The 14,897-nt window shown below is 51.5% G+C and overlaps 1 protein-coding gene across 2 annotated transcripts in view; it reads left to right on the top strand.

The window, feature by feature from the left end:
* The first annotated feature begins 1,864 nt into the window (after positions 1–1,864).
* LIMK1 (LIM domain kinase 1) overlaps positions 1,865–14,897 on the top strand; it is a 34,339-nt gene continuing 21,306 nt past the window's right edge. Inside the window, exons 1-2 of one of the 2 annotated variants that reach the window (XM_060259371.1) lie at positions 1,865–2,051; positions 4,204–4,300. In XM_060259371.1, coding sequence (XP_060115354.1) covers positions 1,994–2,051; positions 4,204–4,300 — 155 coding nt within the window. In that variant the 5' untranslated portion in view covers positions 1,865–1,993. Of the gene's footprint in view, positions 2,052–4,203; positions 4,301–7,957; positions 8,151–14,897 lie in introns of those variants that run through there. The other variant, XM_060259372.1, reaches the window with a different exon arrangement.

The raw sequence follows: 14,897 nt of genomic DNA, 5'->3' as shown, positions 1-14,897 counted from the left end.
CCACAGTCATTTCTTTGAAGCCCCACCAAGGAAGGGGGCAACCCCTGTGGAAACAAAGAAGGTGGCTACATCTGTGCCCCACTGAGCAGCTACAGAAGGGGGGGGGGAGGCTGCTGCAGAGTAATCATTGCAAGACAGAGCTGTCAGTTTTGCAGCTGCCAGAGGTTACACATCACCAGGACTTTTTTTGTAGCAATCCTCCTGGAGCTTACAAGGCTGTTATTACAGGCCCTATTGTAGGCTCTTGGAAGATTGGCTACATCAAGGGTGTGTGGCCTAAGATGCAAAGGAGTTCCTGCTACAGAAAAAGCCCTGCCCATCACAGTGGCCTCCCTGACAGCTGGAGTGGAGAGAAGGCAAGCTGCTGGACCAGGGGTCGCCAAACTGTGGCTCAGGAGCCACATGTGGCTCTTTCATACACATTGGGTGGTCTTAAAGCCCCCACTGCTCCAGCTTGGAGAAGAGGCATTTCTTGTATAAATCACTTCTCCCAGCTAAGCCATCCAGTGGCTTGGAGAATGCATCTAAAGTTAAAATTGCTTTCTTTCCACCTCTCCCTCCCTCCCACCCACATCTATTTGTCTGCCTGCTTGTCTTCCCTTCCTTCTCTCCAACATCTGACGTTCATGTCTTGCGGCTCTCAAACATCTGATGTTTATTCTATGCGGCTGTTTCGTAAAGACTGCAGATTTATGCCCGCCCTTCTCTCTGAATCAGAGACTCAGAGTGGCTTACAATCTTCTATATTTTCTCCCCCCACAACAGACACCCTGTGAGGTGGGTGGGGCTGCGAGGGCTCTCACACCAGCTGCCCTTTCAACAGGGACGTATTAACAATTAGGCAAAGTAGGCACTGGCCTATGGGCTCCCATGCCTTTAGGGGCCCTGGACCGGCTCCCCTCCCTGCCACTTGCAGCCCTCCTAGCCTCCATTCGCAGCCCGCAAATGAGCTGCTCTTTGCCCAACTTGTCTGGTGTGGCCGCGGGAGCGTCTTCTTGCAAGAGGAGAGGAGAGGAGCGCTCCGCCCCCAGCACGTGCAGGAAGCCCGCCTTTCGCCACTGCTCCTCGGATCCTGGAGAACTTGGGCCAGCCCAGCGGAGAGCCAGTTTGGTGTGGTTGTTAAGTGCAGACTCTTATCTGGGAGAACCAGGTTTGATTCCCCACTTGCACCTGCTAGCATGGCCTTGGGTCAGCCATAGCTCTCACAGGAGCTGTCCTTGAAATCCAGTGTCTGGCTCTCTCCGACAGCTTTGTCAAAGGGGCTTTGGGGGAAGTGCCTGCAGGCTGCAGTGGGGGCCGCAGGGGCTCCAACTCTGAGTTGATTTGCAAGGGGGCCAAGATTTTGACTGCCTAGGGGCCTCCACAGGGTTTAATCCGGCACTGCCTTTCAAGGACAACTCGTGTTAGAACTCTGGCTTACCCAAGGCCACTCCAGCAGGTGCAAGTGGAGGAGAGGGGAATCAAACCCGGTTCTCCCGGATAAGAGTCCGCGCACTTAACCACCACACCAAACTGGCTCTCCGCTGGGCTGGCCCAAGTTCTCCAGGATCCGAGGAGCAGTGGCGAAAGGCGGGCTTCCTGCACGTGCTGGGGGCGGAGCGCTCCTCTCTTCTCCTCTCCTCTTGCAAGAAGACGCTCCCGCGGCTGAGCGCTGGGGGGAGCCCCGAAGCCCGGCTGGCGACGTGCCTGCGCTCCGTACCGCCCCCAGACGCGCCGCTGGGCTCGGCTCCGCTCGGCCAGGCCTGGCTCGCTCGGCTCGGCGTCGCCAGTTGGCTGAGCAGGAGGCGGGGCGGGGGTCTCGCTCTGGGCCCGCCTCTCTCCCTCTCCCTCTCTCCCCCCGCCCCATTTTCCCAGGGCTGCCGCCGCGCAGTCGGCCTGGGCGAGTCCGCAGCCGGCGCAGCCCTGCCCCTTTCGCCGCCGCCGAGCCCGGCAAAAGGAGACGCCGCCGCTGCTGCTGCTGCTGCTGCCCGACGGGGCCAGGCGGGGCGGCTGCATGAGGTTGATGCTGCTCTGCTGCACCTGGAGGGACGAGCCCATGGGAGAGGACGAAGGTGGGCCCCCCTTGCCCCCTCCCCCCCTCCTCGCCCCAGATCCTCCTCCTCCTCTCCCGGGGCGAGGAGTGCAACTGTCCTGCCCGCTCTGTGCACGCGCTTCTCCCACCCCCGGCTGGACCCCCCTTCCCTCCGCTTCCATCGCGTGACCTTGAGCCCCGCCAGGAGCCGTGCCGGCCGGCCGGCGTCTGCTGCATTGCACGCCCCTGGCCCACGCGGGCGCGTCTGCTCCGCACAGGCGGGCGCGCGGAGAGGAGGACTTGGGGACTGGGCAGACCGGCGGTGTGCTTGCCCTTGACGCGTCGCAAGCGAGGAAGGGGGCCGCGGACAAGGCATTCCTCCCCACCCCTCCTCTCTGGCTGCGAAAGCCTTAGCTGCCCGCCCGCCCGGTCCCTTCTTAGTGGAGTGCCGGCTCGCCAGGTTCCATTGCCGGCGCCCTCACCGAGAAGGCAGCGCGTCCTCCCCTGAACACGTGCAGAGCGCCTTTCCTCACCAGGGACTAGCCGCGCAGCAGCTGGGGCCCTAGGTAGGCCGGAGGGTTTCTTTCCCGCTGCCGGCTCCCGGTCTGCCTCCGCCGGCGTGGGAGAAGCCCGCTGGGAGCTGTCCAAGGTCCTGCCCTCCTTCCTCCTCCTCCGGCTCTTTCTAAGCACGAGGGACGCCCGGAAAAGGAACCAGGGAAGTGTGGGAGGTCAGATTGGCTAGGGCTTGAGCCCTCGGGTTCAGGGGTTTCTTCTGAAGACTCTGGGTTCAGAAACCTTCCTTAGGCATTTACGGCAAGTTACATAACCGGGTTCAGACGACAGCAACATGAATGTACCATCATGGACTTTAAAGAAAGAAGAAAAAAGGAAATCGTCCAGAATGATTGACAGATCAGTTTCCAGAGCCATATGGCAGCTAGGAGATACCCAACTGTTTGATTAGAGATAGGACCAGTTCCGGTCAGATAAGAGCACTAGCTGCTTGTCTGCAAGGCCTTTAAACTTGGTGTGAAAGAGGGCTAACGAAAGAGTCCCTCGAATCAGTATAAAATTACAGTAAAGCAAAACAGGAGATGACGATCCAAGAGCTCGAGCTCTGCGCAACTGATAGATGGAGCTGCCAGCATTAAAAAAGAGCTGGGCAGGGGAGCAAGTTTTTCAAAGTCGCTCCTAGGACCCATCCTATCAGGCTTCTAGTCCTTTTCGATTTGAGTCCTTTTGGGCTGAGTGGGCCGCATGGGAGCAACAAAAGTGAGGCTTGCTGGGGTTAATGAATGACATTCTCCGAAGCACCCTGTTTGCATCACAATCAGCACTCCGGGGTCCAGATAGGTTTGGGGGTTTAAGCTGGGGTTGCTTTGATCTCTGTCATTCATCTGCTCCAAGGTAACCAAGTAAATATACTCCGCTCTTCCCCTTGTTTCCCTGCCCTGTTTCCCCTGGGTCTGGCAGCGAAATCAAGGGACAGCGCCATTTGTTATATAAAGCAAGAATTGATCCGTTACCACCAGCCAGGGGAAAAGAGGGCAGAGGAACTTGGCTTTCCTGGCCTCAGGGCACCCATGACCGACTGGGTTTGCTGTTCCCTCTGAAAGGGTGGGCACTCTGATTTCCACCCTACAGAGGGGAGGGGGGGAGGGTCACCCCCAGTGTTCCCTCTAAGCTGAGTTAATGTGAGCTAGCTCACAATTTCTTAGCTTCCAGCTCACACATTTTTGTCTCAGCTCAGGAAAAATGGCCCCAGAGCAAACTAATTTAAGCAGTAGCTCACAACTTTAATGCCAGTAGCTCACAAAGTAGGATTTTTGCTCACAAGACTCCAATTGCTCTTTCATCATGACTGGAAGCAGAATGGCCATGGCTTTGTGTGAGCAACAACTGAGATTATTAAGAACGGTGGCAGAAATTGCCCCGCATGTTTATAAAGCTGTTCATTCTTTCATCCCGTTAGGAAGCTTCTGAATGCTAGTTCAAAGAAAAGGGCAGCTCTGGGGGGATGGGGCAGCATGTGGGGCAGACAAGAGCCCCCCCCCCGGAAGTTCTAACTGCCCAGTATGTTCCTGGGAATTTGCACCCAGGTTTGTGGCCATGCAGACCTTGCTGACTTGGCTGCCCAAGCAGAACTGGTACTGACCTCCCCCCCCCCCCTCTGTTCTTTTTGTGCCCTCCAGGAAGTGACCTGCCAATATGCGCCAGTTGCAGCAACAGCATCTACGATGGTCAATACTTGCAGGCCTTGAACGCCGACTGGCATGCCGATTGCTTCAGGTAGGGGCTGTCTGAGATGGCCAGGGGGAGGATGGGGTGCCTGGCTGGTGTATTGAGCTAGATGGGGCAGTGTCCTTATTTCTAGCCTAAAGTTAGAAATATCACAACAGTCTAGCATAGGAACATCAGAAGAGTCTGCTTGGATCAGGCAAAAGGTCCGTCTAGCTCAGTATCCTGTTTCCAGCAGTGGTCAGCCAGATGCCTCTAATAAAGGATATCAATGGGATACGAAGCCCTTTTGTTGCCTTCCCAGCGCTGGGTAATCAGAGATAGACTGTCACTGAACGTGGAGGCTCCATTTAGTGAACAGGTTTCTTAGTTGCCAAGAAATCTATCTTCTGCTGTGTAATTGTCTAATCCTTTTAAAATTTAGATTAAAGGTCTTCCAGTGTTCCCGTGTGATTGTTTCCGAGTCCTGCTGGTGTGAAGATGGACAAAACCAGGGCTTTTTTGAGCAGGAACTGTTCCAGTTGGGTTGGTATCGGGGTGTGGCCTAATATGCAAATGAGGTCCCGCTGGGCTTTTTCTACAAAAAAGTGCTGTGTGAAACAATGGTGATGTGGGGGGTGTGACTTAGTATGCAAAAGAGTTCCTGCTGGACTTTTTCCTACCAAAAAAACTCTGGACAAAATGTTTTTAAAAATGGGCACAGTGGGTTCTGAGCCCCTGGTGCAATGTTGTCTTAGAATTTGTAATTCATGTTGCAGGCATACATTCCAGCTGTTCAATCGCTGGATTACAGATGCAGATGTGCATGTTCTTTGTACATCAGGTCAGCCTCCCACCTTTCCAAAAAACCCCAAACCCAAGTCTTTTAAAGGATCTCGTGTGCATCTTTGCATCCAGATGCCTCTCTTTCACCTGTTTTTGAAACAGGTGAGACATTCTTTTAAAGGAATTGTGGGAAAACTTGTCCACACTTTGGAGGAGGAAATTGTATTGGTGACACTACTGGCACGAGCCCAGTGTTCCCTCTAAGCTGAGTTAGTGTGAGCTAGCTCACAGTATTTTAGCCTCTGACTCACATATTTTTGTCTTAGCTCAGGAAAAATGGCCCCAGAGCAAACTCATTTATGCTGTAGCCAAATTGCTCACTTCAGTGCCAGTAGCTCACAAAGTAGAATTTTTTGCTCACAAGACTCCACAGCTTAGAGAGAGCACTGGAGCCAATAGATGCTGTTTTGACAGCTGGCTTTCCTCCCCTTGTTCTAACTGCATCATCAGCTTTTCAGAGCTTGCTTTCAAGCGGGAGAGGGGAAAGTACATTTTTGCTGAAAGCAGTTGGGGCTCTTTCAGACTACCCCCGTGGCTACTGCCGACTTCATCTGAGGTTCTTTGGCATGTTCACAACACAGCTGATTTAGCCTTAACCTGGAAGTGGAGAGGGAGGGTGCCGCACACCAGTGGGCAGTGGCTTTGGGTCACATGGTGACTTTGGCCTGTGGCCTCTGCTTGGATCTTACCCGATCTCACTCTCTGAATCATATTGGGGAGGGGGGCATCACGGTGCCCATGTGACTTGCACCAAGGGTTACCAACTTCCAGATAGGGCCTGGCATAATGCCAAATTTACAGCTGCTCCCAGACTACAGAGAAGAACCTGGAGCTTGGGAAGGCAGAGTTTATGGCATCAGAGCTCCGATGAGCTTTCTCCCTTCCCCAGATTCCACCCGCCTCGCATGCTGTTCCCTTAAATCTCTGGGAATTTCTCAAGCCTCAGCAGGGCTTTTTTTGTAGTAGGAGCTCCTTTGCCTATTAGGCCACGCCCCCTGATGTAGCCAATCCTCCTGGAGCTTACAGTAGGCCCTGTATGAAGAGCCCTGTAGGCTCTTGGAGGATTGGCTACATCAGGGGGTGGGGCCTAATATGCAAAGGAGTTCCTGCTACAAAAAAGCCCTGAGGCTGAGCTGACAACCGTGCTTGTACTCCATAAAGCTTCCATTGGAAAGACACTTCCTGAGTGTCACTTCTGCATGGCTCCAAATTCCTGTGAGGAACTGAAACCACACTGTTCCCAAAGGTCAGAATGGGATCTGGTCACAGGAAAACCTTGCAATGTGGTCTGAAGCAGAGTTTTTTTTAAAAAAAAAAAAAATTAAAACCATAAGAGAACACATAGCTACAGTAATTCAAGTAGTCAATAACTACATTTTCAAAGTAACTCAAAAATTATTAAAATAATTAGTACCTCAAGAGTTGTCATATAGCTTAAACACATCTATCATGGGGAATTCAATTTACTACAAAATATCAATACTAAGAAAAGGTAATATACTTTTGTGGAATTACAGTCAGTAGTTCTTTATTATTACTAACATAATCAAAAAAAGGATACCATTTTTCTATAAAATTGTTTTCTCTTGTAGAGGCTTCAGCTATATGGATTTGTATCGCTAATTTGTCCATAGCAGCTATCTCCCAAGTTTTAGTCCACCACTGTTGAATTGAAGGTAGCATTTTCTTACTCCAGTATTGAGCTAGTAAGGTCCAAAGGAGAGTTGTGCCCCTTCCAAATGAACGGGCTGCCTTGTAGGTTAATCCATTCAGCTAAGTGATGGTGACCTGTTAATTGAGTTCTAGTGTGTTCTCATAATTGGGGAAAGCCCTTTCTGCAACAGGAAGGCATAGAATCTTAAATGAAACGTTGCGCATTACTTGCGCTTCCTTGAATGTCTCAAAATAGGACCAATATTGAGGGGCGGTGTTGGGGAATTGTTCACTGTAACATGCAGCAATTACGGCCGACTTGTGCAAGCAAGCCAAGCCAGAAGCTCCTGAGGGTGTTGGGAAGCATCAGGCTTGGCTCGTTTGCCCGATCCACCTGGAACTTACAGCTCAGCTGGGAACGAAGGCATTCTCCAGATGTGCTGGAGACACGCTCTGCAGCACCTCTTCTTTGTGATTATGCTGTGTTCCCCCACCCCCCTCCGCACTTTTGGCCCTGGGATTATAAACAACGCTTGAGCTAATTGGAAGAGCGGGGAGATTCTGCTCCCTCTCAGCCACGCTGTCCCTGCACGTCCAGCACGGAGCTGGCTCCGAAGGCCCAACCCTGATTGTTTGGACCGCGAGCTTCCTCTCTGTTGATGCAGGGAGTCTCTGCTTTCTCTCGCCCACACTAAGTGGATGGAGAAGGGGCTGGCTTAAGTTACAGCAGAGATACGCTGGTGCGCCTGCAATGCTGCGGGAAGCATCCTGCTGCGGTCGTGCGCTCGTGATGTCAAAGGGTCCTACAATTGAAGCATCGTGCTTCTGTGTCCAGAGGCTGAAATTGCAGGCTTGCTCTGGGATAGGGTGGGGAAACCTCAGGGAGTGCACACCGCCCCAAGGAAGATGCTCATGCTCTAGTCTCGGCCATGGGAGGATGCGCTCTCCGGCCCTTCCATTGTGAGAGCTGCTGGCGCTGATCTCTGCGCAGACCCAGAGCACAAAGCTAGCTTGCGTGACTCCTGGGGGACAAATCAGCCAGGGCCAATGATGTGCAGAGGGGCGGTCACAGAGGAAGTGCCATGTGTGTGTGTGTCCCGTTGTGATTACAAAGCAGCTTCCTGCCTGGGGGATGGGCAGGCTGGCGGAGGCCTGAGTTGCAGAGCAGAGCGAGCAGCCGACAGGAAACGGTCGGTCTGGGCCTCGCTCAGGCAATTCCTCTCTTGGGGCTGTGAAGTTAGAGAAGAGAGCTGGAGCCCTTCGAGGTCTGCACTGGGTCCAGGCCCGTCATGGTGAGGTTGAGGAGGCTGTGCCGTAGGCCCTGCATTCGGGGCGGCCAGCGGGCAGGTGGCAAGGAGGCGATCCCGGCTAAGAAGTTGACCTCCACGCTCAGGAGTAGCCCTTTCCTGCTTGCAGGAGTCAAGTAAGTCTCAGCCAGCATTGGAACAGTCTGGGAGAAATTCAGCTCCCGGATTGTCCTCAGGGGGGATGAAGTTAAGCATGAGAAACACACCACAAGAGCAGCCCTCGGTGGATTCAGCATCCCATTTCTAACAGTGGCCAGCTGGGTGCCCCAATAGGAACCTGACGGTTGGGACAGGAAGACAGCCTTTCTTCTGTTTGTTCCCAGTATCTGGTATTCAAGGGTATACTGCTTCTGGACATGGAGGTTCTAGTGGGTCAGTTAACTAGAGTGGTGAGAGGTGAGAGGTGGGGTGTCAGCTGTGATTGGGGTAGCATATAAGCCAGCCCCCTTCCCAGTACTGAGAGCAGTGTGGTGTAAGATTAAAAGTGGCAGACTGTAATCTGGAGAACCAGGTTTGATTGCCAGCTGGGTGACCTTGGGTCAGTCACAGTTCTCTCAGAGCGGTTCTTTCAAGAGCAGTTCTCTCAGAGCTCTCTCAGCTCCACGTGCCTCACAGGCTATCTGTTGTGGGGAGAGGAAGGGAAGGCGATTGTAAGCTGCCCTGAGACGCCTTCAGGTAGTGAAAAGCAGGGATATGAAAACCAACACTTTTTTTTTTCTTCCTCAATTCCATGCTTGGCCCAAGTCTGTTATTTTGGGCTTGGATTTTATTTTATTTCACTTTTTGCCATCAAGCCATCCAATTTATAATGACCCTGTTGGGTTTTCAAGGCAAGAGATGTTCAGAGTTGGCTTGCCTTTGTCTGCCTCTGCAGAACTACCCTGGACTTCCTTGGTGGTCTCCCATCCAAATACAAGGGAGAACCGACCCTGCTTAGCTTCCAAGATCTAATGAGATCGGGCTAGCCTGGGCTATCCAGGGTGGGATGGACTAGAGATGCCTGGTAACAAAACTGAAGTGTCACGAAAGAGACATTGCTGCCTGAGATGTAGACGCTCATCTCTTTATTTCTTTTGCCCTCAACAGGTTTTGTAGGGTTTGCAAAAACAGCCCCCCAAAACCCTATAAAACCTGTTTGACCAGAGATTATCAGAAAGCGAACAGACACATGATAGGCAGCCAGGGCTCTATCAAATCATCTTCTTTGCATCTTCATCCCCCAAACCCTACTGATGCCTCTTTAGAATCTCTGGACTTTGGTGCTGTAAAAAAAAAAAAAAAAATCAGCGTCCAAGGGCTACATTCCACTTTGTCTCAAATAGGTTTGGTGGGTGCTTGTTGTTCTGAAAACCTGCAGCACCAGCTGGACTCAAAGCGAAAGCGTCGCAAAAGACAGCAGCAGGAAGCAAAACCATTTTCAGTTCCCTTCAAAAACTCTTGCCTCTTCCCAGCCGCAGAGACCTCCTGGCCTCGTCCTCCATGGAAGCTTTTTTGTTGGCAGGGAGTCGGGAGTTCTTTAATTGATGATTACCTTGCCAGCCCGACAGCAGAGACCTGCTTACGAATGCAAGTGAGGTTCACCCTTCGTTGTCCTTTCTGCCCAGTGCCAGATTTGCTATGTAGAATGCTGGGTGGAGTGTTGAGAATTGGACCATCTTGTAGGGTTGTTATGCTGTTGATGACTCTTTTGGAAGAGAAACTTTGGTGGATGGGGGTGGGTGGGGGGGAGATGACGGGGCCCTGCCCCAAAGTTATTACAGGTTGTGTTTTGGCCATGGAACAGAGAGGAAGAGGAAGGGCAGAAGGGAAAGGGTGTTGCACAGTCGACTCCGACTCTTTGCGACCCCATGGACCAAGCCACGCCAGGCCCTCCTGTCTTCCACCATCCTCTGAAGTCCACTCAAATTCACGTTAGCGACATCAGTAGCGCTGTCCAGCCATCTCATCTTTTGCCGTCTCCTTCTTCTTTTGCCTTCTGTCTTTCGCTGCATCAGGGTAGCATCAGGAAAGGGTAGCGCAGAGCAAATTACTGTCATTTCAGTGGTTTCTTCTCCATTTCCATGGGGCGATAGGAAAAAAGCCACAGGCTTCAGGAAAGGAAGGTGTTGAGAAAGGATTTGAAGCAAAATTCTTTTGTAGGTTGCCATTTGGGAACTGCTGAATTCCTGCTTCTTCAGTTGCCGACTTGGGAGTAGAAAAGAGCAAGAGTCCAGTAGTATCTTAAAAACTAACAAAATTTGTGGCAGGGTAGGAGCTTTCATTTATCAGTGCTCACTTCTTTAGATACCTTTACCTGAAGAAGTGAGCAGTGACTCATGACAGCTCATACCCTGCCACAAATCTTGTCCGTCTTCAAAGTGTTACTGGGTTCTTGCTCTTTTGTGCTCTGGGGACATTCACACACACTAAATAGTGCACTTTGCAACTGGATTTTTATTGTGTAAGAATGGCAAAATCTACTTGCAGACAGTTGTCGTGCGAAAACACCCTGGGACTAACTAGTGGAACTCCCCACCACAAGATGCTGCAATGACGAACAACATGGTCCTTTGGCACAGCAGTAGATCTCACAGCCTCCTTATCCAGATAGGGGATTCTTCTGAGTACCAGAGCTGGAAACTGACCTGGCCCACTTGGTCGAGTGCTTAGAGCAGGGGTGTCAAACACGCGGTCCAGGCCCTGAATAACTGGCTGTCATCTGCTTCCTTCTCCCTCTCTCTTGCTTCCTTTTGCATCACAGCCCGCTTTGCCAGACTCTCTCAGTTGCACAGCAGAGCTACTGAGCCAAGCCTCTCTTTCTTCTATTGGTCCCTTGGGAAAGGAAGGAATGAGACAGAGCATCCTTTTCCCAGGTCCTTGGATTGTACAGGAGGGATACAAAGAAAGCACCCTTAAGACCAATGAGTGCTAACGTTTTAAGCATGTTTTATTTTAATTTTTTTTAAAAACCATTTAATTGTGTTTGTGCGTTTTATAAAATTTATGTCTCTGCTACCTGGCATTTTATGACACACATGGCCTGGCCCAACAAGGTCTCATTTATGTCAGATCTGGCCCTCATAACAAATGAGTTTGACATCCCTGGCTTAGAGTATTGGACCAATAGCTGGGAGACCCAGGTTTGAATCTCCTTTGGGCTCAGTCAAACACTTGGAGATCTAACCTACCTCAGAGGGTTGGTGTGAGAAAAAAAAATGTCAGTGAGGAGCACAATGTCAAATGTTTTGGGCCCCCATTGAGGGGAAAAGAGGGACATACATTAAATAGATACATAAAAATATTCGTAACAATTCCTGCAGGATGCCGGGCTTGTGGCTGCCAGACAACCTGAACCACAAGGAAAGGCAGAGGATAATTGTTTAATAAAGAAATAGAGACAGATTGCTTAGCCAGGTGTTGTTTGGACCCCGTATGGTGGTTCTGGAGTTCCTTTACTCACTGTTTTGGTAGCCCTGCTAAGTGAATGCAGAGGCGTTGACAGCAAATCGAATACATTGGAGATGTCAGCGATATGCCATGTTTTGATCACTGGTGCTCACTCCCATAGGAAAGAGAGGGAGGTGCACCCACAGAGAAGAAGAAGTGGAGTTTGGGGGGTCACCATAAAGGGAGGTCAGCTCCCACCGTGCTTACAGCTGCAATCCCAGAGCCTTTCCCTAGTCGGCAACTGGAGAAAAACGGGAGCCTTCCTATTAGAATTGCCAATCCCCAGGTGGGGGCAGGGGATCCCCTGGTTTGGAGACCCTCCCCCTGCTTCAGGGTTATCAGAATATGTGGGCGAGAAGGGAAATGTCTGCTAGGCACTCTGTTATATCCTATGGAGACCAGTTTCCATAGGTTTAATGAAGAATTGATCTGTGAGCCGCCCTGAGCCTGCTTCGGCAGGGAGGGCGGAGTATAAATAAAAACTTATTAATATTATTATTATATTATTAGTAGTATCTGGGCCTCTGGGGGAGGCTGTTTTTTGAGGAAGAGGCACCAAATTTTAAGCATAGCATCTGGTGCTTCTCAACCCCCTCCCCACCCCAAGTTTCCAAAAGATTGAACCAGGGGATCCAATTCTGTGAGCCCCAAAAGAAGGTGCCCCTATCCTTCATTATTTCCAAATGGAGAGAAGACATTTAAAAGGTGTGCTGTCCCTTTAAAAGTGATGGCCAGAACTCCCTTTGGAGTTCAATCATGCTTGCCACACCTTTGCTCCTGCCTCCACCCCCAAAGTCTCCTGGCTCCACTCCCAAAGAACCCATTTATTTCTTGAGTCAGACCTGGCAACTCTACTTCCTGTGCATGAACCTCCATGTTCCAAGGCAGCTCTGGGGGAAATCGTGGGCAGTGTTCCCAATAAGCTGAGTTAGCGTGAGCTAGCTCACAGATTTTTAGCCTCCGTCTCACACCTTTTCGTCTTAGCTCAGGAAGGATGACCCCAGAGCACACTAATTGATGCATCAGCTCACAGCTTTAATGCCAGTAGCTCACAAAGTAGAATTTTTGCTCACAAGACTCTGCAGCTTAGAGGGAACATTGATCATAGGGGTGGGCTGCCTGCATCACTCCCTGCTTGTGCACTGCTGCAGACATCTGGCTGCACTACCTGTAAATATGGCGTGAGAAGCTCTGGTGATCTCATCCCAGTTTGCTGGTCCCATGTGACACCTCCCTTCCTTTTCAGTGCTTGGGCAGGCTTCCCTCTGCTGCCAATATGAGGAGACCATGTTCATTTCTTGATAAAGCAGCTGTTTCTACGTTCTCTGCAGGGGAACAGTGCCTGCCCCCCCCCCATCCCAGTCGATTGTCTCAGCTGCAGCTTTTGTGCCTGGGTCTGCAAGGCGCTTGGCTGCTGCTTCTGTTTTTTGAGTGCAGCAAAGGCAGGAGCCCAGCAGAGGGGAAGCAGCAGCCCAAGGGTTAACTCAGGTTGCTCCCTGATTGGCTGCTTCCCTCCCGCTAGAGTTTGAGCAGGGAAGTTCCGCAAGGGTGATGTAATGGGGTGGCCCCTGGATGATGTCATCGCCACTTGGTATTCCCCTCCCAGCTCCAAAGAAGGGGAGGGGGGGGAGTACAGCGTAATCAGAATGCTGAAAGCCTTGGGCTGAACATCTGCACATCTGGCACACAGCTTCACTCCCCGCACAGCCTGCTTCTCTCTCTCTGCCTCTGGTGGGAAGGATCAGCGGGGGCCCTCTGCCCCTTGCAAGTTGGGGGAGGGCAGGCAAGAGCCGGCAGGATTCTCTCTCGGATCACAATGTTGGTTTGCTTCCTCGGAAGGCATGTTGCATGCACAACAAAGCAGGACGGTCCCAAGGTCGGCTGAGGTGCCTTCAGCCAGCTCCCACCCTTTGATACTTTTTAAAATATCTATTGTCTGCACTCTCCTTTCAAAAGTGCCAGAGGCAACTCCCAGCAGTACTGAGAAAGCACGTGGGCCGATTGCAAAACCCCCCTCCTCTCCAAAGTATAAGATCTCTTTTTGCACAAGCTGCGGGTCTTGGTGCATTTGTGTAGCAGCCAAAGCCCAATGCAGCCTCTACCTGGCATGGGAGGATCAGAGGGAAGGGGGGAGAGCCCTTTGTGTGGGTCCCCACAAAGCTTCCTGCTGGGTTGCGAATCTTTTGCAGCCCGAGAGACCTAGGGAGCCAGCGGTGCAGGCTGAGTCATATTGAATACCTGCATGCGGAGCAGCTGCAAGCTGGCTGACTCCGTTCCTCCTTCTAGAGTTCCTTCTCACTTCGCTAGCCAGCATGCACAAAGGCAGGCTCCAGACAATGGGAAGCATGGCTGATTCTCCCTCCCCACCCCCCACCCCCGTACCTGCGTGACTGAAGGAAATGGAAATCAGCAAAGCTACTGCATTGTGGTGAATCAGAAGCAGGGGGCCAGCTGTTTAGAAAGACAGGGCTGCCTGCCTGCCTCCTCCTCCTTCCGCTGCAGAATTTTTGACAAAAGTTTCCTCAAGGAAATGATGGGAGCCAAGGTGGTTTTAAAGGGCGAAGATGGTTGTGGGGGGTCCCCCCACCCTGATTCTGGCTTGCAAATGCACACAGTTACCCTTTGCATTCTCAGCGCTTCCTGGACTGTGGTTTCTTTCTTTACCAAAATGTGTTATTTCTTTTTGTATGTGTGTCTGAAGAAGCCCACTGCACTCCTTCCAAAAATGTATAAATGAATGCATTTTTCAAAAAAACAAAAACCGGCCACTGTAACGTTTGATACCCACCCACCCTCCGTGGTATGGAATTCCCCATATGCAGAAAGTCTGTGGTTCAGTTGCTGGAATCACCGGTAAAATGACCTCAGGGAGCAGGGCTGGGAAGGATCTGCAGAGAATCACACTGATCAGAAGAGATTGTAGTGAGTTTAATGGATAATACCGGCTTGGACTTGACAAAACACAGCCGTTGGCACTGCCGCTGGCTAAACAGAGAGCAGCCTTTGATGCGCTCTCGATAATGAACGGGGGGCCTTGTGTGTCTCTTGCTGATGCCCAACCCCTGCTCTGTAGCAGGGTGTGTGGCTAGCAGAAGTCCAAGGTTCAGAACCTGGCATGTCCACTTAAAGGGCAAATAGAAGATGCTTGCAAAAGACCTTTCGCCATCTTGGAGAGCTACCACCAGTCAGAGGAGACCATGCTGGGTGAGGTAGACCACAGGGTCTGACTTGATATAAGGCAGCTTCTTGCTTCGTTGAATCATCCCACTGTACTGTGGATCCAAATCCATGAGCAGGACTATTCATAGGCATATAAGAAGGCAACCCGCCTCAGTGTTTCAGGTTTAGCTTTACATGCAGATGGCTTCCATCTCAGGCTCAGGCATCTCCCGTTCATGTTGGGAAAGACCTCTCAGATAGAAACACCTGAAGCTGCC

This window comes from Heteronotia binoei, chromosome 18, assembly GCF_032191835.1.
Source record: "Heteronotia binoei isolate CCM8104 ecotype False Entrance Well chromosome 18, APGP_CSIRO_Hbin_v1, whole genome shotgun sequence".
NCBI classification, from domain to species: Eukaryota; Metazoa; Chordata; class Lepidosauria; order Squamata; family Gekkonidae; genus Heteronotia; species Heteronotia binoei.
Note: the sequence above shows the minus strand (reverse complement) of the source record. Positions and strands in the feature narration are given on the sequence as shown.